The sequence below is a fragment of the Fistularia commersonii genome, chromosome 8, assembly GCF_037954325.1.
Source record: "Fistularia commersonii isolate RoL2024-O1a breed Wild chromosome 8, RoL_Fcom_v1.0, whole genome shotgun sequence".
In the NCBI taxonomy this organism is placed as follows: domain Eukaryota; kingdom Metazoa; phylum Chordata; class Actinopteri; order Syngnathiformes; family Fistulariidae; genus Fistularia; species Fistularia commersonii.
Window position 1 is genome coordinate 11,460,513 of NC_141291.1, and position 21,780 is coordinate 11,482,292.

General features: G+C 41.1%; 1 protein-coding gene across 1 annotated transcript in view; it reads right to left on the minus strand.

Moving 5' to 3' along the window:
* The window catches only part of vipr1b (vasoactive intestinal peptide receptor 1b), a 47,583-nt gene that overhangs the window by 7,606 nt on the left and 18,197 nt on the right, over window positions 1-21,780 (minus strand). Inside the window, exons 4-9 of the mRNA XM_086151137.1 lie at window positions 14,609-14,709; window positions 10,812-10,909; window positions 7,843-7,975; window positions 2,946-3,099; window positions 2,738-2,798; window positions 2,560-2,632 (exon numbers count right to left, since the gene is read on the minus strand). Of these exons, the coding sequence (XP_086007263.1) occupies window positions 2,560-2,632; window positions 2,738-2,798; window positions 2,946-3,099; window positions 7,843-7,975; window positions 10,812-10,909; window positions 14,609-14,709 (620 nt within the window). The remainder of the gene's footprint in view (window positions 1-2,559; window positions 2,633-2,737; window positions 2,799-2,945; window positions 3,100-7,842; window positions 7,976-10,811; window positions 10,910-14,608; window positions 14,710-21,780) is intronic.

Genomic DNA, 21,780 nt, shown 5'->3' on the forward strand with positions numbered 1-21,780 from the left:
TCGGTGCTGCATTTTGTTCCCTCCTCTGAAACAATGGATTCATTTGCATGTTACCAAAGTGAGCGGATACAAATTTAATTGCATGATATTATCAGTTATAAATTTAAGACAGAATCTTCGTCCTGCATCCATGTGGAAAAAAAGAAACGAAAACAAAAAAGAAGACGTATCTGTCTTATTTTGGCCTTCTTTAATTTTTATTTTATTTATTAATTTATTCTAAATTTTTGCACTGACACACATCTTAGTGCAAAGTGATAGAAAGAACAGCTGGCCAAGGCTGAGCTGAAACTTCCAGGCAACCGATCTGGTGCTGCTGCTGCCCCGGCTGACCGCAGCTGATCTCTGCAAGCCAGCGACTGTTCGGGACATATCCACAAAGACAGGCGCTGTCAAAACACAAGCAATCACTGACAGTCCATCACAGGATTTCCATAGCTGATATTTTGGCTGGTGCTTGCGCTGAAAACATCTGGTCATCAACTACATTCCAGAAAATGTAATTTGCAAAGCTATGAGGCTTTAATCCCAAGTCAGAGTAAAACATACATTCCACCTTCCCCTGCATATCCGGAGTCTGGCCAAGACCTCCCTCTCCCCTGCCACGTTGTCCAACTCCTTTTGGTTGACCCAAAGGCATTCCCAGGCCAGCCTGGAGACAGAGTCTCTCATGTGTGTCCTGGGTCTTCCCAGAGGTCTCCTCCCAGTTGGAGATGCCCGGAGTCCCTCCCCCAGGAGGCGTCCAGGAGGCATCCTGACCAGATGCCCGAGTCAACTCATCAATCTCCAATACTAATCATAGAGGGATCAAACAGCCTGTATGACGGGGTTCGGTACCCCATACCCCCGGAGAACCCCTCACAGCGTCGCCTGCGGTACACGATCAAACGTCTCCAGAGCCACAAAACACTTGTAGACTAGTTGGGCAAACTCCCATGCCCCCTTGAGGACCCTGTCGAGGGTATAAAGCTGGTCCACTGTTCCAGGGCCTGGATGAAAATCACACTGCTCCTCCTGGATACAAGGTTCAACGACCCAGCAGACCCTCTTCTCTAACTCTGAATAGACCTTATCAGGGAGCTTGAGGAGTGTGATCCCCCTGTAATTGGAGCACACCCTCTCATCCCCCTTTTTAAAAAAGGAGATCACCACCCCAGCAGTTGCACTGTCCCCAACATCTACACAGCAGCAGAAGCATGTCAAGTGTGTCAGCCAGGACAGACCTAGGACAGAAGTATTCCCGCTACCGATCTATCTCGAGTTGAGGTCAGCAGAGCCCTGCTCCCACTGTACACAGTGTTGATCGAGCACTTCTTCCCCCTCCTCAACACCCATCGGAAGCCATTCTCCATGGTCTTCCTAAACTCCTCCCCGAACTCCTCTTTGCCTTGGCAACTGCCAAAGCCTCTTGCCACATGGCAAGGAAAAACTAGGTCCAATGTGTGTCTTCTTCATGAGGATCTTCTGAGCAACACTTTGTCTGGTCCCTCACCTGGGACCTGTTTGCCTTGGGTGACCATTCCAGGGGCATAAAGCCCCAGAACAACATAGCTCCCAGGATCACTGGGATACGCAAGCCCCTCCGCCACGGTGGTAGCTCACGGAGGGGCCCTCTAAGAGCAGAGTAAAACAATGAATTTATTTTTATGTGGGTTTTAATGTTTTTTTTCTTGCAAAATACATCAAGCAAAATCAATAAAGCATCAATGTTGCTTGAATGTAAATGCTGTTATGTTCTATGCGGTAATTCAATACTTTTAATTTTGCATGATTGGTATTTTTATTCTTATCCGTTGTGTGGATATATTATTTGAACAAACAAGTGAATACCTGATTTTTTTGATCTGGGCTATTAATTTGAAAAATCAGGGGTCAGATGGAATCAAGCTTGAATTGCATAGTTAATGGATTTTATGTATGTAAGGTACACCTGCATGAGCACAGTAATTAAACCATACCTTTGTGATTTTGAAAAAATATGAATATGAACTTTTAAATGAACATTAGAATAAGAAAAATATACATACATACATGCATATATACATACACATACATACATATACATACATACATGCATGCACACACGCACGCACGCACGCACACGCACGCACGCACACACACACGCACACACACACACACACACACACACACACACACACACACACACACACACACACACACACACACACACACACACAGTGGGGAGAACAAGTATTTGATGCACTAATGATACACTTGCAAAGCATGTAGAGTATGAATTATATGTATGTACATACATACATATACTTTTTTTGTCATCCAGAAAGTCAGACCATTCTACAACACAGTGACTAAGATAACAACCCGTCAGTCAAGAAAAACAAATGGACTTATTAATCTGCTAACCCAAGTGAGGAAAGGTCATAAGAATCTGTTGGTCATGCTGTGATAAAGTAGGGATTCCAGAACAAGAAATGTAATACGTTTTTAATTCTCCATCTGATATTGTCTTTGAGAAATATCTGTTTTTTTTTTCATTTGGAACTGTACTTTTACAGGACAAAGAATTTGCCAACTCACCAAGATTGAGGCCAAGATTGGGGTTTTAATGATCCACCAGAAAACATCAGTGTTCTCTATAATATCCCAGCACCTGGTGATACAGCAGACCATAATTGTGTACAGAAATGAGCCAGTCAGGGCATGAATATACAGTTGTGTGGGATTTGCACGACCTGTATCACAGTGTTTTTCTTACCCCACATCGTTATAGTAAGCTTTAGCAATACTCCAAGCAGTGATGAAAACAGTTGGACCACCTGGGAAGCAAGATATGAGAGAACACTGAAGTCAGCGCCGCAACCCACTGGCAAAGGTTAGAACCCCCCCCCTTAAGCTTAAAGCCAGAGAAATGTATAAGTGGGAAAGCACAAATGTACAAAGATATATGAGTTGGCCAAACTCACCCCAGCCAATCAAAATGTAAGCCCAAAAGTACTTCCGCTCAGAGAAGAAGGAAACGGCTAGCAAAGCATGAAGGTAGAGGCCTTCCACCAGCAGCCAGAAGAAGCTGGCCATGATGCAATACTGGAAGAACACCATCACAGCTTTGCAGCCAACCTACAAGTGGGGAAATGCAACACAGAAACACATACTCTCACGATGATCTACCGAGACACCATGAGTGCAGAGACAGAACAGGTACATTAGCACAGTTGCATTGTGATGCATTGTTATTTTGGTTCAGGCTGCCTTAATTCATTGAACAGGCCCGCTTTATCTGATATTCATCCAGGACTATCACATGCATAATACATTTGTGGGATAGCGAGCGGAAAAGAATTCCTTCAGAAGAGTTTTTGTGAGCGGCTCATCCTATCCCGGTGCAAAAGTGAATGCTTCAGACGCTCCTTTGTGCCCACGGCTGTTAGACTGTACAACAGGACAGCACACAACTCTGACCCGTCAGAGGTGCATCTGGGCTACCACTTCCTCATTCATGCATGTAATGTCCTAATTCCGTTATGTATTTTTTCTTATCCTCCTTGTTGTCGCTTCATTCTCATCAATGCTTATCCAATTTTCCCTTGTTTTTTTTTTCCATTCTGTTATGATGCTGTTATTGTCACTTGTTTCTTCTATTTATGTGAAGCACTGCTGTGACAACAAATTTTCCCTGTGGGGATCAATAAAGTACATTATCTTCTCCTGACTCATCTGCACACCTGAAATTGCTATAGGCTGAAATAATATTTGCCGAATAAGGCCCTCTCCATTCCGAATTATATTAACGTTAACATTAATATGTCTTACGCTTGATTGGCTTGAATAAACAGGCAAATAATAATTGAATTAAGCCATTAGTTACCCACCATAAAGCATAAGAATTAAATTTACTTTCAAACAATGCACAATGCACAATGCACATTGCACAAATAAATGTAAAGAAATTCAGATTTGTAGCCTATAGACTAGGGATCTCTCCATGTTGTTCTTTCCATATGGAGGACGCCAAAGCCGGCAAAGTGCAGAGATGTTTCGACAGAGATGTCAGGCAACAACTTCTCCATCAGGATTGACAAATCATGTGAAAATTCAGCCTGTACCCACTAAACCCTGAACGGCGAGGCTACCGTTGAATGTGACGCTCAGGGTCATGAATAAAAATGTTTCAAAATGGCATGTGTGGGTTGATGCACACAGGATGTGTTTTTGTTTTTCCGGTCTCCGAATATTCATGGACACTGAACCTGATTACACCGCACAGGATTCAGGCTACGCAGATGCACATGAGCGAGAGCCCACGGGGAGGATGTCATCAGAATATCAATACAGAATACAGAGTCAAAAGTCACCCGCTGAGGTTGAATGGGTTGAGCTCGTGGAGGAGCTAGAAACGAAGGTGGGTGTATTTGAGAACTAGAGAGAACTAGTTGGAGGTACGTTATTGACGGAGAAACAGATCTGGCAGGTGAAGGCAACACAGAAACACTGAAGAGTGAAGATGTGAATCATGGAATAATGAAAACTGCATTTTCTTGTTTCAGAGATCGATTCAGATATATTACAGCCTGAACAATGACAAATAAGACCCGTTGTAAATGAAAACATATTTTCCAGAGCTGAGTGATAAATGGGTGGATCACCAAGAGAAAAACTGATTCAGACGTGTCGCCCGAATCTCTGCGGGGGTTGGGAGGGGCACTTCATAGGGACATTAGCATCATTAATCATAATTGAAGACTGACACAGAGAGTATCCAGCAGTCTCATTCATAGTTTATGTCATGATGCCTCCCAATCTTCTCAGAACATGAGCAGCTGCCACTTTACATGGAGCCCAACAGCTACAGAGAAAAGATTATTAGTATAGATAATATCAGCAGAAATACCAGTAATGACTGATGTGCTAAGGAATCTCTATGTGTGTATATATTATTTCTAACCAGAGGATTTTCTAGCTTATGCCAAGTCCATTAAAAAAAAAAAAAAACAAGCTGCAGTGTTACATTCACAATGTTAACTTCAAATGTTTTCTTTTGTAAAAGATGCAAAAACAATGTTTCCAGAAAGGTTAATTATTTTAACTTATACAATTTGTACAGTGTCAGAGCAAGTTTTAGAGTTCCTTCACAGTGGCAGCAATGGTAATTCTCAAATGAAATTTTAAGCAAAGGCAAATTAAGTTGCTTTTTAGTAGAAGCTTCGGTACGGCTGGTGTTTCAAGCAAACGTGCAGAAGGCACCTGCACACTGACAATGCCGACAAACTGAGTTTCAGTTAAGGGTGTGAAAAGCCGGCGGGACAAATCCAACAACAAACCAAGCAGATGAGAAACAGTTCAAAGCTTTGTGTTGCAAAGAAAGGAACAAAAGGTTGACACGAATTAAGCCAAGTAGTGCAAAAAAATAATGATTCCCTGGTGAAGTCAAAGAAAGAAAATAAAAACTGACCTAGTTGAGAACACAACAAAAAACAAAAGTTGGTTGTGGAATTACTCAGAGTATAAATTAAAAGTAAATGAAAAAGACAAACAAAAGACAGTAATAATGGCATATGGGTGATTATTGAAAAGCCAATGAGAAAGAGCATTGAAGCCCTCTTTGCCTGTCATTACGGAGGCAGAGCTAACAGCCGCTTAGGGCAAAAAAAACTGGTCCATTTCTTCCATTCCTCAGCATCACCAGTTGTATGAATGAAGTTATTATAAATTCAAGGCTGCGCACTTACTCAAAAAGGGACAGTTTTACTATTCATACCCATGTTTGTTTGTTTTTTTTGTCTGAGGCTAACCTTAATGGTGTAACAAGCTCTTGCTTAAGGACCCTAAAGACAAAACACGAGCAAAGAATTAATGCAAATTATGAAGGGAGCAGGGAGGGACATCCGTGGACACACCCACAGGTAAGACATGGTTGAATCTTAAGGGACAAGAAGAAAACACTCAACACTGAGTGAATCAGTTTGCCTGTGCATTCAAAAAATGGATGGAAACCCACAAGACTGTTCAGGAAGCTGCTAGTCCCTCAAGACCAATTAAATTACCATTTACAATTACATAGATTTCCACACGGCTCTGGTGTTTCCTTGAAAGACATGAAGCAATAAATGTAGCTTGCTGCATAGTTGTTTTCACTTCTTGGCTGAGAGTTTGGACAGCTCATTATACAGCCGGTGGTGAAGTTGAAAGGATTTTTTGTGACAAAGAATTAATTCCCACTTTACACGCTGAGAGGGGTAAAATGGATCCAAATGAGTGGACCGTACCTCTGCTAATATTAATGCATGCAAATCAGATCAAATTTCCTGCTGGAACTCTGTTACAAATCCGAAGGTATCTTAAGTAATTCATTTCTTATTGGCTTTGTCTGCAGCAATTAAACGGTGAAAAAATGAAAGCGCTTCCAAGGCGCCCCTCCGACACTCTGGGTGACAGATGATGAATCACTCCCTGCACATGCATGTAAACAAAGTTACAGCAGTATGAGCCAGCTAGTTGGAATGGAAGTAAAGATGGGGTCACATTAAGGACCGCGGGGACGAACCTGTTTCTATAATGTCCTTTGCAGCCATTCATAGTGACAGCTGGCTCCCGTCAACCGTATTCCATTAACACACTGGAGTTGGACGGGGAACACTCTAAATAGACACAGCCATGGCTCTCCTCATCCTGTAGCTGCACTGCAAAACATAAACCTCGTGCTCACGGGCGAAACTGCAGCCTCCGAGGGGACCCTTGGGTCTCTGGCTTGGCGGTCTGAAGCAATGTAGACAAATGACTGAGGGATTTTTAAAACACGGTGGTCCGGGTGTTAATGGCTTGTAAACATCATTGGACCAGCTGGACTCCATGTCTTCAGCCTCAGTGAGGTGACTCATAAACGTTATTATTATATTAAACTTTTACCCCAAAAAAGTAAATATCCCCCCTGTCCATTATATTTCAGTTTTTATTTCTTTCTTATACAATGAAATTTCCCATCAGACTTTTCTTGTGTTTCCCTTTCCCACAAATACAATAATTTGTCAGTGCCCTATTATTTTACTTAACATCATTGCTTTACCATCAGTTTAAAGTACCCAAGAGTGAATCCAGACATTTTCTTTCCCCATGTGTCGTGCTTCCTTCATTAACATGGCCAACAGGTTGTAGGTAAACATTAAACAGCGGGTAATATATCTAAATCAAACATCACGAGGGAGAAAAACTTCAATTAAATGAGACCACGTCTTGGCCCGCAAGATACAGGGGCAGCAGTATGTGAAAATATCAGCATTGTGTAATCTGGACAACATAAAGTTTAGACATAACTTGAATTCCAAGCCCAGAATTAATGGCTGCTTGTTTTTACGTTCCAGCAAAGTTTACTTGCTATTTTACAAATGTGAGCCACTCTGGGAGAAAAACTCAAAAATTGCTCACTCAAAAGAGGCAAATCTGAAATTAAAAAAAAAATTGTGAGGGTAAAACTCTGCAAACCATAAATTAAAGATTATGTGCTCAGAAAATCTTGCCTGGAATTTAGCTTGATTTGTTATTTTGGGTGTTTTATAATAGATTATATTTGCTGCCACTTGCTGCAAAATAGAAGTCCAGTGAAATGAGTGTAGATTAGGCTGACCCTTAAAAGCCCACCTAGCATTTGTCAAAAAGTAACTATTAATAAAATCTCTTTATGCGGACTTGCAAGTGGAAGACCACTTATTAGGCTGTCTGAGACGCATAATCAGCCAGACATCACCTCTCCCCAGCCCGTTTGTCATGTTCCCCAGGCAAGCTCTTTGAAAAGCAAATTATCTTTAAGGTTTAAAGACACCTTTTACACGCCCGCATAAATGGCGGCATTCCGGTCGAGTAACCCACCGAGCTCTGGGAGCAGTTGTCCACGTCCCCAACTTCATAGAGGACCACGTCTTTGATTAACACGGCGATAGCTTTCAGGATGAATGACACAAACAGATGCATGTGGATGTAGTTCCTGGTGCAGTGGAGTTTCCTGGAAGGAGATAAGGGGATAAAAGAAATTGATTGACCAACATTTAACAAAGCAACTGTCAAGGTCCTCTATCCTTTATGATACTTAGTCCCCACAGTGCCGCCTCAAAAATCATTGTAGCCTCAACCAGCCTCATTCCCGCAACCCCAGCCTGTGATCAGGTAAATCTCTGTCTGTTATCAGAGTCTGACAGACTTCCACAACAGTGTAAAGTAATAGCGTCTGAGAACAATTTCACACATTTATAAACACATTTTGTGAAAAATGCAAAACAACAACTGCTCACAAACCGCTGTGCATATTGTACATTGAGAGGAACAAATTGAAGGTGAATAAAAAATCTTTTTGTCGATTTTTGACACCTGATTATCATCAGCATGGTGACTAGAATCCTTGTGTCAATAAACTAATTGGAACACAACAATGTAGCAGAAAAATTTACAATATTAGTTCATCATTGGATCACAATCACATTATATCATAATTTTCTCATCACTGTTTCATTTGGTTGCACGATTTTCAAAATTTCTATCATCACATCCTCATTTGTGAGGATGAGGATTGATGTACGTATATTGGTAGCGCAGACCAAAGTTCAAATAATGTGAACAATTTAAAGACATCTATATGTAGTGGACGCTGCATGAGAGGGTAGCCGAAATCCAATTCAAATTTGAACTGTGACCAGGATCTTCTTGTGCAGTCTCCTAACAAATAAACAAGTACGCGCTCCAAAACAAAAATCCAACAAACCACACTTGAATATCCTGAACTTGATTTAGAAGGTGGATACCAGTACGTCAAACATCTCGTCATTTGGTTTAAAGCAACTCAAAGACCAAGTTTGCATTTATCTGATTTATTCTGTTTAATTACCAGTGGAGAATGAAGGGGAAGTGGGGAAGTGTTTGTCTGCCTTGAACCATTCATTAAAAAAATAACTGGTTTGGACTTCGCCAATAGCTACAACATAGATGTTTATTTGCATGCAGAGTGGGACGGAGAGATTTAATCACAAGTGTTCCCTTAAGACCCACAGAGCTGCTGGAGCCAGTCTGGTCATCAAATAAGCATTGAAAAACCAAGGAAAATAAAAAACAAACCCTCAAATTAACAAGTTGGCCTTTATTTTCTTAATTTCTAGAGGAAAAATAAACAGGCTAGGGTCTGCTCTCTGATAGAGGATGGAATGCTGAAATTACAAATTTCACATTTCATCAAACGTAGAGTGTCGATTTTGGATCGAGAATGTTCCTTGTACATCCTCCTGTGTGTACCGTAAACTCCACATTTCTCAGTCAAATACGCCCAGACCCTGAGAATGTATAAAACAGGAACATATCATTGTAGTTTGATTTGTTTGGACTGATCAAACATTGGTTTGATTGGGTTGGTGCAGCCCCCCCAACCCCTAGAAAGCCGCACTCTTCAAAAAGACATATGTCTGTCGAGTGTGGTCTTACAAAACAGTTACAGAGAAGAATTTCTGACAGCAAGCGCCTAGCCTCATTTTTCATTTTCTGTCCTTGATAGGGGAGATGAAATATGTAGAAAAAAAATGAAGAAAATATACAAGGGATTAGCAACAATAATATAAAATCCCAGAGAGATGGCTGGCAATTTACAGTAATGTAGTGCATTACGTGTACGTGGGGCATTCCATTAAAAGTACTGTATCTACATACATGATACTTGTGAAGGACATCTACGGCTTCGGCATCACACAGATGGGTAAGAGGGTGAGAACATTTCCAGCTTGAGGTTTTTACCCCTCCGTAAAGCACTTTTACAATGGCAGCATCTCTTGAAACAGAAATCTGATTTCCTTCCCACTGTCTGTGAAACCTTCGAGGACCAGGTGGGACACCCTCCATCCCTGGCGCCCTAAATATCCTTCATTATAACATCCGCCATCTCCCCTCTAGCCCCCACCTGACCTTAGCACCTACTGCTCTTCTTCAGCTGCTTGCAAGGATATCATATTTTCTCTTTTCTTTAATAATCTTGACTTGGTCTACTTTTGGCAGTGAGGATTGACACACTTTCACACCTGTTGCAGGTGTGATCGGCAACTAATTCAGTTACACACACACCAGCTTGCCAGGGACAAACTACAGGAAGCACATGAAAAAAATACTATGAAAAAGCAATTTCCTGTAGTGAGAAAAGGGTATCCTTCTGTATTGTAACTCTCCCACCATCCCTTGGGCTCTGTATTAGATTTAGTGGCTCAAGTATGAAGGATGTATGACCTGGTGGGAGAGAGAAAATACCCGCTGCAATGCATCACCTCTTTCTTTGCCTTGGGAGTGAACATAAAGGATCAGTGCTTAGGTTTATGTTTTTTTTTCTATCTATAGATAGATAGATTGATTTTTTAGGGCTAGCTTTTTTCCAAAAAGTGATACCCCAATGATGTAATACAAAAGTACCAGCACGTAAAACTGAAGACTGCGCATCAATTGTCAGTTGCTTAAATTTCTCTGCATTGTTGTAGTTTGCGAGGAAACACGATGCAAGCATACAAAGTCTTTTAGAATATATGCATCTGTCCCTTTATTCCATCGTACACAGCTCAAAGACTGGCAGATATGTGCTGTCAAAAGAGTCTGGAATTCAAGGGACTGTGAAATTTGAGTGACGGCTTGTTTTATTCAGAGCGTTTACATCTTAACTCCCTCCCATATTTACAACCTTAGCCTTCAGCTTTGCTTGGATCTGAGAGATTTTCCTCAATAACTAAATGTGTAAGTGAAAATTTTGAATATTCAAAACAAGACCTTATGGAATATAAAACCAAAACGTAACCACAGTCAGCCCTGGTTTCTTCACTCACCTGAAGATGCAGAGGATCACGATGGCGGTTGTTAGAGAAATGAGGGAAACACTGTGGCCGATCGTGTATCCAATCTTCACTTGCAAAAAGAATTTGCCCTGCAGATGAAACAAAGGGGGCACTGAATGCTTTTTATCATCTCAAAACTACTTAATGTATGTTACAAAAAAAAAGCTCTGGGCTTTGGGTGCCACTTGCGGCAAAACTCCGGTTATAATTCTACGCCATCCGATTTGAAGGATTTAAGAGATCTTGCAGTGTTTTCTTTTCCTGGCCCACGCTGGGTAGGAGCTCATTATGAACAGCATTAATTCAGCAAATACAGACAAAGATATCCTGGACTAGGAGTTTTGTGCGAAAGTGGAATTATTGGTATTATTCAGTTTTCTCACTGAACCAAAAGCAATGTCCTTGTCCTGGAAGAGTATTCTTTTTGTACATCAATGCTGAGGATTATCTAATTCAATATTAAGATGTTGAGCTTTTCAGTGACTCTTTGTTTCCCTGACCAGAGTTGTCATGTTCCCACCTACAGTATATCTACATCACCACTCAGACATTCAAATATGTTCCAGTTAGACTCAATTATAAACACGATATTTACTTTTGGCAATTCGATCCCTCTAAATTCAACACAGGGGCCCGTTTGGTTGTGTTGAACCCCAGTCTCCTAACAAAAAAAGACGTTAGCACTGACCACCTCCATTCCATATAGAAGCCGCATTTGACACAGTACTCGCATCAGCAAGTGAGCTTTCAGGGCCTTTGAAAGCAGCCTCACCATGTCACTGTCATTTCACGCTGTGTTTTGCGGCTGATGAAAATGTGATTCTGCGCCTACTGTGGCACACAAAGGTATTTCCCTAGCTTAGAAGGGCAGACATCACATTCCTTTTAAAGTACTTCACTCTCCTGATCCCACTGGAGTTCCTACGTGGCATACTAATGAGGCTCCCGATGTGACTGAGAGCAGAGTTCCCACCAAGGACTATCTTATATCCCCTCATGCATACTCTATCCGTATCTTACTCCATCTTTGTCAAAATAAACAACATCAGTTTATTCTATATTGAAGATAAATCAATAAGACCAATAATTTATACACACCTGAACTCCCTTCCAAATCTTGAATGCAGGGTAAATATCTTTCTAACAACAACACAACACCTGATGGCATTATCCCTCCTCTGTCTCAGGCTACAACCATAGGTTTGCTCGTAATATCTGGTCTAGTCATCTCACATTGTTATTCCAAGCTTAATCAATGAGCGTTCACAACATATTCAAATACAAAAGTATTTTATGGTTGTGGGAGTGGGACTTTTTCCACTAAAACACAGTTGTGGACTCAATTTTCTTTGCACTTCATCATCCTCTCCATGTAAAATCCATTGGAAAGTGATACAAATGTGCTTTTATACAGTATGATTAAAAGACCACAAGCACCCAAAGCATGATAGGTGTCTCTCAGTGTGGAAAAAAAGGCAATCATCAAATTATTGATAATGAATCGCTTGAATAGAGAAAGATCCTTGACCAAGAGGCACCTTTAAATAGGTCTGGGTTGAGTTTCATTCATAACCCAACTGTAATATGATTCAGGTTTGCACTGTTTCTAAAGCTGGTCACAGAGAAAGACTTCCTGAAGTTCACCTTAGAAAGCCAAATATCTGTTGATACTTCTGATACTGGCCTAATGCAGCCTCAGATGGGCAGGGACCAGTTTCTCCCTGAGCCAGCCTCAGGGGGAGACATGGGCCAGTGTCTCCCTGAGCCAGTCCCAAACAGACAAATGCAGAGCATTGTGTCAGGAAGGGCATCCAGCGTAAAACTTGTGCCAAAACCAAATATTGAATCAAGCTTAAGAATTTCATACTAGATCGGACAAGGCCTGGGTTAAAAACAACCACCATCGGTGTCGATAACCTACAGGGTACCAGTGGCAATTGGGCAACTGTGGGTCGAAGAAGGAGAGGAGGAAGGCGTGTTTGGAAGCAGAGAGAGAAGAGGAAAGGCAAGAGTCTGGGACTGGGAGTAGGGACTTTAAATATTGAGACAATGACAGGAAAAGGTAAAGAGTTGGTTGACATGATGCAGAGAAGTAAAGTGGATATGCTGTGTATCCAGGAGACCAGGTGGAGAGGTAGTGAGATGAGAAGCTTGGGTAAAGGTTCTAAGTTGTACTATCATGGTACTGACAGAAAGAGAAATGGAGTAGGAGTAGGTAGGAGAGTACTTGGTGTGTCATCTGGAAGGAAAGTAGATGGTGGTGGAATGAGGACTGGTTAGCAAAGAAGCGGGACACTGAGAAGACTGAAGAGATCAGACAGGAGTACAGGGAGATACAACGTAAGGTAAAAATAGAGGTAGCAAAGGCAAAACAAAGGGCGTGACAATACAATCACTTGTATGCTCAGTTGGACATTAAGGAGGGAGAGAATGATCTATACAGGGTGGTGAAACAGAGAAATAATGATGGAAAGGATGTACAACAAGTCCAGGTGATTAAGGATAGAGAGGGAAATGTATTGACAGATGCAGAATTGCAGCAACTATAGAGCGATAAAGTTGATGAGCCATATAATGAAGTTATGGGAAAGAGTAGTGGAAACTAGACTGAGAGCACAAGTCAGCATTTGTGAACAGCAATATGGCTTCATGCCTAGAAAGAGTACAGAGACATACAGAGAAGGCCAGAGGGAGCTACATTTTGTGTTTGTAGAACTAGAAAAAGCATATGATAGGGTGCCAAGAGAGGAGCTCTGATATTGTATGAGGAAATCTGGAGTGGCAGAGAAGTATGTTAGACTGGTGCAGGACATATATGCGAGCTGTGTGACAGGGGTGTAGCAGGTGTAGGTGTAACAGAGAAGTTCAAGGTGGAGGTGGACTCCACCAGCGATCAGCTCTGAGCCCCTTCTTGTTTGCAGTAGTGATAGACAGGCTGACAGATGAGGTTAGACAGGAATCTCCATGGACCATGATGTTTGCAGATGACATTGTGATCTGCAGTTAGAGCAGTGAACAGGTTGAGGAAAATCTAGGGAGCTGGAGGTAGGCGCTGGAAAGGAGAGGAATGAAAAGTAGTCACAGCAAGACATAGCATATGTGTGTGAATGAGAGGAACTCTGGTGGAACAGTGAGGCTACAAGGAGTGAAGTTTAAGGCGGAGGATTTCAAGTACTTTTGGTCAACAGTCCAGAGCAACAGAGAGTGTAAAAAAGAGGTAAAGAACCAGGTTCAATCAGGTTGGTCTCGAGGAAGATCAGAGGGAAGATTTATGGATGTAGTGAGAGAGGATATGAAGTTAGTTGGTGCAAGAGAGGAGGGTACAGAGAATAGGGTCAGATGGAGAAGGTTGATTCGCTGTGGCTATTTTTCCCTGAAGGGAAAAGCCAATGGGAAAAGAAGAAGACTTCTGATACTGGCATCATTTTTGGTTTACATTATCTATGTGTAACATCCGTATAGACGATACTGCATAATGACCATTTTAGCATATTTATCTGTACTTTCAGTTGTGCTACTTTTGAAACACTCCACCGCTTCGGACGACTCATAAATAAAAAACACAATAAACAAAAATTGAATGAAGGCAACGAAATAAATGGTGAGGCAGTTATGAAAGCAAAAAATCAATAGCAGCATTTTTCCTTACGAACTCGACAACATTCTCCCACAGAGAGGCGGAAAATGTTCTCAGTCAATTTTCCTGCCCACTGGGAAGAGATTTCCTGCTGTGCCTCCAAGTTGCAGCGGGTTACTGTTGTGATGTCTTGTATAGATGGTCTACTTACATCATCACTTGTGCTGTTCAGATTGTAGCCACAGTTCATGACAATGTCAAAAGGATGCATCTCGGTCCAGCCGTCTGCTGTGCAGGTTTTCGAGAGGTTACCTGAGGAGGGAGGGGATACGAGCATGTGCATTTTTCACATGTGCACGTGTTTGACATTTGCACATATCAATGTAATTCCTTAAAAGTCACTGTCATGACAAATCATCATATCAGACCCCTAAATTGTCACTCACACTCGAAGCACATCCAAATAAACATGCCCAAGATGAGTAATAATATTCATACGTATGTACGTATTTCCATTCACATGATGTTGTCAAACTATAAAAGGTGTCATTTGTGACAGCGTTTCACAAGTTACGTCTCCTTCCACATATATCACATTTTAAGTGATTTCTGTTTTTTTTTAACATCTGGCAAAGTTTGAAAATGTGAATAAATGTCTCCTGTTATCTAAAGACTTGGAACAGCTCTGTTAGGAGAAGCAGAATGTTCTCTCTTTTGTATCAAACACACCAAATCCCTGCCAATGGCGCCCTGGCCCTGGCAATATTTGTGTATCCTGTTTTATTGTGGATCAGCGTTTCATGAAGCACTGAACAAAAAAGGATTGTTCCAAACCAAAACTGGGATAATTGTTGAAGTGGAGCAAAGGAGAGCCAAACATTTATCTTGAGCTTGAATATGGGCTTGAATATCCATTTTGTATTTCCTAGTTTGAACAAAAGTGTTGTACCAGTGCCTCACCCTGTATGTACCATTTTAAACCTGTCTATATTATATTCAATGAAAATAATCCAAACAATTGACATGACAGTGTAGTTAACATCCCCAATGTCTCGTATCCATTATTTATAACCAACTACAGTATATCTTTGCCCAGTTCAATTGGAGGTATACTTTTTTTTTGCCAGAAGTGCACCAGAAATAGTCTGATACTTGTTTTATTCATGGGATTCATTCATGATTTATTCATTTGGGTGGCATTAAGTGTTCATACAAACAGCTTAATTCAAATGATGCCTCAACTAGAACATGACTCTTCTTTTTTTTTCCCTTTTCGGTTTCTCTCTTCAGAGATTGCCGTGGCAAATCATCTGCCTCAATCTATTACTGTGCCCCGTATCCTCTCCTCTCACCTTAACTAACTTCATGTCCACTTATTGTATCTACAAATCTCCTCTTTGGTCTTCAATATCCCTCCTCTGTGCATGTCCAACATAAATGATGGTCTATATTGTTGGTGCACTTACGTACAGGCAATTCCAACAATAAGTCCTAATATATGGGCTCTGGGCCGAGAAGATGGAAATCTTGAAATGTGCAGATTCTCCACTACTGGTATCAGTCAACCAAGCCTCAATCTGGGACACTCTTCCTCCCATATCTTTTTTTTCCCTCATTACTTCCCAGGGGCCATGGCTTGATCTACTGAGGTGGGTTCTGTCCATAGTTTTTGCCCCAGTTAAAGACATTGTTTCCTCGCCACTGATGCCAAGCAGGGGAACTGAGTCTCTTCTCGGAGACATTGACTAAAGTAAATGTGAAGTCATGTTTCAAGCCCGTGGACTTTCCTGGCCCTTTTCATCAGTTTCTGCTGCATTGCAGACTCGGGCAGAATTGCAAAGTAGCAGCGGTAAAGAAAAATGCACCTTGAAGCAAACGGTGTCACCTGGACTCAATCTCATTTTACAGACAGACATAGAAAAATAAACAAATCTGTACACACACACACACACACACACACACACACACACACACACACACACACACACACACACTCAAAAATATATACATGTACATATATATAGACCCATATATACATATACACATATACATACATATATATTCATAAACAAATACACATCGATACACATACACAAATACGTATATATATGGCAGTGGCTCAGCTGTTGGTGTTGGATGCCCTACAATGGACAGTTGGTGGTTCAATTCCCAGCTCCCCCTGTCTGTCTGTCTGCATGCCAAAGTGCACTTTGGTAAGACTCTGAACTTCCAAAGTAGTCCTGATGGTCTGGCTAGCACCGTGCACGTCAGCTTCGCCGCCATTGATGTGTGAGCGCACATGCAAACGCAATCCAGTGTGAAGAGCTTTGAAACCCGCAAGATAGATATATGACAAGAATCTTCAGATAATCTGTTCCAACGGCGTCAAGCAATCTTCAAAGAAACATCTTTTCCAGGAAAAACAGATCATTTTCTCACGCCGAGCAGAACGGGTGATAACAGTGTTTTTGGTCAAGTAACAGACGCACAGAGTTTTGAGTCTCATGAGCTTCCTGCAGCTCTGACAGCTGTCAAATTTGTAAATCAGGGGTGTTAATGAGAAATATCTTGCTTCCTAACCTGGGAAATACACAACGACCACGGTGGGGGATTTTCAGCTGCCATCAGAGTACTTGTATTTGAAAAAACGAGTGAGAGAGACGCATAAAATAAAGTGTTTTGATTTACTTTGTGCGGCTGTAGGCCAGGAGAATATATTTCCAAGCTAAAGTCTCACCCCAGCTCTGTTTACGCTTTCAGAAGAGTTTACCTTAAGCTGTTTTCGCCAAATATATTTGCTTGCACTTTCAAAGCAAATTCATGTCATTCATCGAAAAGGCTTTCTTCGTAGGAGATCATTCCTTTGAGATTTAACACACATACACGTTCACCATCACAGGATTCTTCTTTTCACAAAATCCTTCAATATATTAATTTGCCATTTACCGACAGAAAACTTAAGACAGTTTGTGTTCACTTTGTTATTCAGTGTTTGAAAAGGAAAACTCCTTGAGAGACAAATGAAAAAGAAGAGAAACATTTTGTCCATTCCACAAAAAAAAACAATATTTTGCATTAAAGTGCAGAGCAAGAATCTCGACGGCTTCCCCGAATCAGTTTCAATCAGATCACTTCAGAGGCTGCTGCCACTGTGGACCCTTGAGGTCCCTGCAACAGCACAATGGCATCGCTTGTTTCTGAACATCAAACCAGAGGCCAATCTGCCCGATGAAGTCTCCCAATGAAACCACCTTATAGCCGTCTGCATTCATCCTACCATATCCACTTCCCTCCACCATTCTTCAAGTTTCTTTAGCCATAATAAGATATTCCACTGTGGCTCCTGCTCAAATTAAGCTCTTCACGGAAGACGTAAAACAATATCAAATGTTATCCGTATTCTCTGTGGCTTTTCCCAGGGAGACGAGGGAGGACTCCTATAATTACCTCACACACACAAACACCAGAGGGTCAGTCATTTAATATTTGCCTCACTATGGAAAAGGATGGAAAGAAAAGAGCAATTTCAAAATTGACACATTTGTTGAGCATATCAGGAAGACAACCAAATTCCATGTGACTCCACTGACACGCACAATCGCCTTTTAATTGTCGTTATTGGTGTGATATTTTGTGTGCAAAAGCACTGTTCTGAACCAAAAGCTTCTGGGACGAGACACAGGAATAAAATCAAGGGTGATTAAAGATTAAAGCTATTTGCTGTCTCTTACCGGTGCATCTCTCCAGTCCTATTTTAAATATAAACTCCAGATGATTTGCATAGAGTCTGGCATGGCCATCCGTTTGAGAATCCCTTTTCCACACACTCGCCACCCAGAAGGGCTTAACGCTCTTTTAACAGACTGATTTGTGACAGTGAGTCCTCGCTACATTGGTTGCTCCGAAAAGAAGCTCACCAGCAGGAGAACATGAAGAGAAGCAGCTTTCAGTTTTTGTTGCATGGAGCGAAGAGGACCAATATGGTCGAGTGCTTCTGCTTCAAAAAACATACAGTGTGGTCAGTGCATACAAAATACTACCACCTTTTATTCCACTTGCTTGTCATTTTACTAAAACAATGTTTTCTTAGGCTCGTGTGAAAAGCGACCATCGCTGCAACTCAATAAACAGTGCGAGTACATGTGCCAAGACGCGGTAGCATGCAGAATTAGAAGGTGCTCATTCCGAAAGACTTCCCTTTCTATTTGAGAACAACCACTAAACCTGATTTGACTAAAAGTAAAGCTCAATTAAACTTTAGCTTTTCAATTTTTTAACTTGGTTTGGGTAAACGTTTCGACTTATCTGGTCAACGGATGTGGCTGGGGTCTCACCTGAAGAGTTGTTTGATTAAATTCTACTGACCAAGTTCAATGAGGGAAAAGAAATGCACTATATATGTAAATGTGCAGGATTTGCTTGGACCATTACGAATTACAAACACAAATCATACTAAACACACAATGATTACCCTTAAAGTTTCACCATTGGTGCAGCGTGATGTTGTCTAGCCATAGTGTTGTTATGAAATTCTGCTTTATGAGAGGAAAGTTTTCCCAATTTCAAGAATATAAAATTGGGAATTCATCGGGGGGAAGAATATTCACTCTTTCAGTCATACTTTTGGGGAATTTAGTGTCCTCAATTAACTCTTGCACGATTTTGGACTAAGGGAAGAAATCTGACAGCCCAAAAGAAACTAAGGCAGACACGGGATGAACATGCAAACTCCTTGCACAGAGGCAACCCTGTTGGAAATCGAACAGGCAGCGACCGTGGCACCCAGCTATTACAGCCCACTCTCATTAAATGTTCAGTTAATTATTTGGTCCTCTGTGCTCGTCCACACTGCATGAAAACAGTTTACGTTTTGAGCAAGATTGATACAGCAGCAACTAAACGTAAGGCGGGCACACTGTTACTCACACCGCCGTCAAGCAAAATATAATGAACGGAGTGTTGCTAACTGCAACACATAGGTGGCCCTGGATATGTAGACAGAGTTAATCTTGCCTATTTCTAAGATGCGTAATCTGAATATAAACACTGCTTAACCCAGATTGAATATTCCACTGAAGTACGCAATTTACAACCTTTGATAGATAGACTTTACTGATCCCATGATGGGGAAATTCAATTGTCATAGCAGCATTACAGGGTAGAAAAAGTGTGCAAATACTAAGAGAGAAGATTATGCAAATGGGGGATATAGATAAAGATACAAATGAACATGTACAATATAAACCATAGAAAGCAAAAAAAGATGAGACAGAAATAAAATGAATTCCTTGTGCAGAAAAATGGCTATAGAAATGACAGGTAGGAGATGTGGGTGGTAAAAAAGGTAAGTAAGGTGTCCTGGAGAATGTATACACTATGTGCACAATTATTAGGCAAGTGATTATTTTGACTGTACCATTATTTTATCCATAATGTCTTTTCGCTACCAGGAACCCATTATCCACCAATTCTGCCATATTCCACAACTGCTACTTACCTGAGGTGTCGAGAAGTAGGGGGTGTTTCAGAGACATGGCCAAGGTAAGAAAGGCTGAAATCCGACCACCTCTGAACAAGACACATAAGCTGAAACTTTAAGAATAGGCCAAGAAATATCTGAAGACAATTTTTTTTTGTGGACTTTTTATGAAATAAGAGTGACTCTTGACAGACCAGATGGATAGGCCTGTGGTTGGATCAGTAACAGACACAGAGCTCCACTTCGACTTGGACACCAGCAAGGAGGAGGTGAGGTACTGGTGTGGGCATGTATTATTAAAGATGAGATAGTTGGACCTTTTCGATTTGGAAACTGACTCGAAATCAACTCTCAGACCAACTGCCAATTTTTAGAAGACATTATCTTCAAGCAGTGGCACAGGAAAAAGTCTGCATCTTTCAAGAAGACTTTGAATTTTTACGCAAGACAACACTCCCTCACATGCATCCAAGTACTCCACCGCATGGCTGGCCAGTAAAGGCCTTAAAGATGAAAAACTAACGACATGGCCCCATTCTTCACCTGACTTAAACCATATTTAGAACTTTTGGGCCCTTCTTAAGCAGGAAATTTACAGTGAAGTTAAACAGTACATCTCTCAGAACTTTGCTGGGAGGCTGCAGTTGCGGCTGCACAAAGAGTTGATTCTGACCAGATTCATGGAACTGACTGACATCGTGTATGAAAAGCTTGTGGCTCTCCTTGAAAAAAGGGTGGCAATATTGGTCACTGAGGTTTTTGGGGAAAAATTTCAGAAGTGTTTATTTGTAAATTTTGAGTTTGTTTATTATTCTCACTTTAACGGGGGATAATAAATAAGTGTATTCAAAAGTCTTTGCTTTTCATTTATCCATCCATCTTTTTCCACTAATACTGCATGCAGGGTTACAGGAGCCTATCCCACTGTTCCACTGTCAGGGGGCAAGAGGCGGGGTACACCCTGGACTGCTTACCAGTCAATCACAGGGTCACATATACTGTCTAGTCAAACAACCATTCACTTGCTCATTTATTCGGGTTTCACAAGCAACCTCCACATGGAATCAAACCAGGGTCCGTTGTGCTGTGAGGCCGAAGTGCTAACCACTGCGCCACTGTGCCGCCTGTTTCTTGTTCACTTGCATAATAATTGTGGACTCGAATTGTTGCCTAACAATGGTGTACATAGATGTTCTCTTTAGAAAGCCAAAACTTCACTTTTACCACATAAATGTTCAGGTTTGAGGGTTTGTTAACATTTTGGATTGAACAAGAGCACTGTAGTCGTACAATAACAAAATGAATCATCCAAATTACATCTTTCCTAATAACTGTGCACGCAGTGCAAATAAGTATTATATAAATATAATATTCTAATTACAATATAATAAATATAGATACTGCATGGATAAGAGTGACAGGTAGAGAGGGGTAGTACAAAATAGGGATGAGGAAGTGGAGTAGTGCAAAAAAAAGGGGGGGCTTGTGAGCAGCATTGTGTGCTACATGTAGAAGAGTTTATGTGCTTGTTCCACTGAACAGTCTGACAGCCGATGGAATGAAGGACCTGCGGTAAAAAAAGATCCTTATCAGAAAATTTTGTCTTTCCTTTAATTTTGTGCATGCTTATTTTTTTTTTTCTTTTTTGAAAGAGTGTGTGCTGAGAAAGGACTTGGGGAAGAGTTACGTCTTTACAACGTTCCAAGTTGTGTTTCAATCTTACAAAGATATACATATATTTTTTCTTGCTATTTTTTTATTTTTGAAGTCATATGTCACTACCGCCATGGTGTTTTTCAACGGTTCTGTTGTACTTTCACCTTATAATTCAATTCTGATACTGTGATACGATGTACATTCATCATGGACAATAATCTGTCAATTGGGGTGGAACAAATTCATTA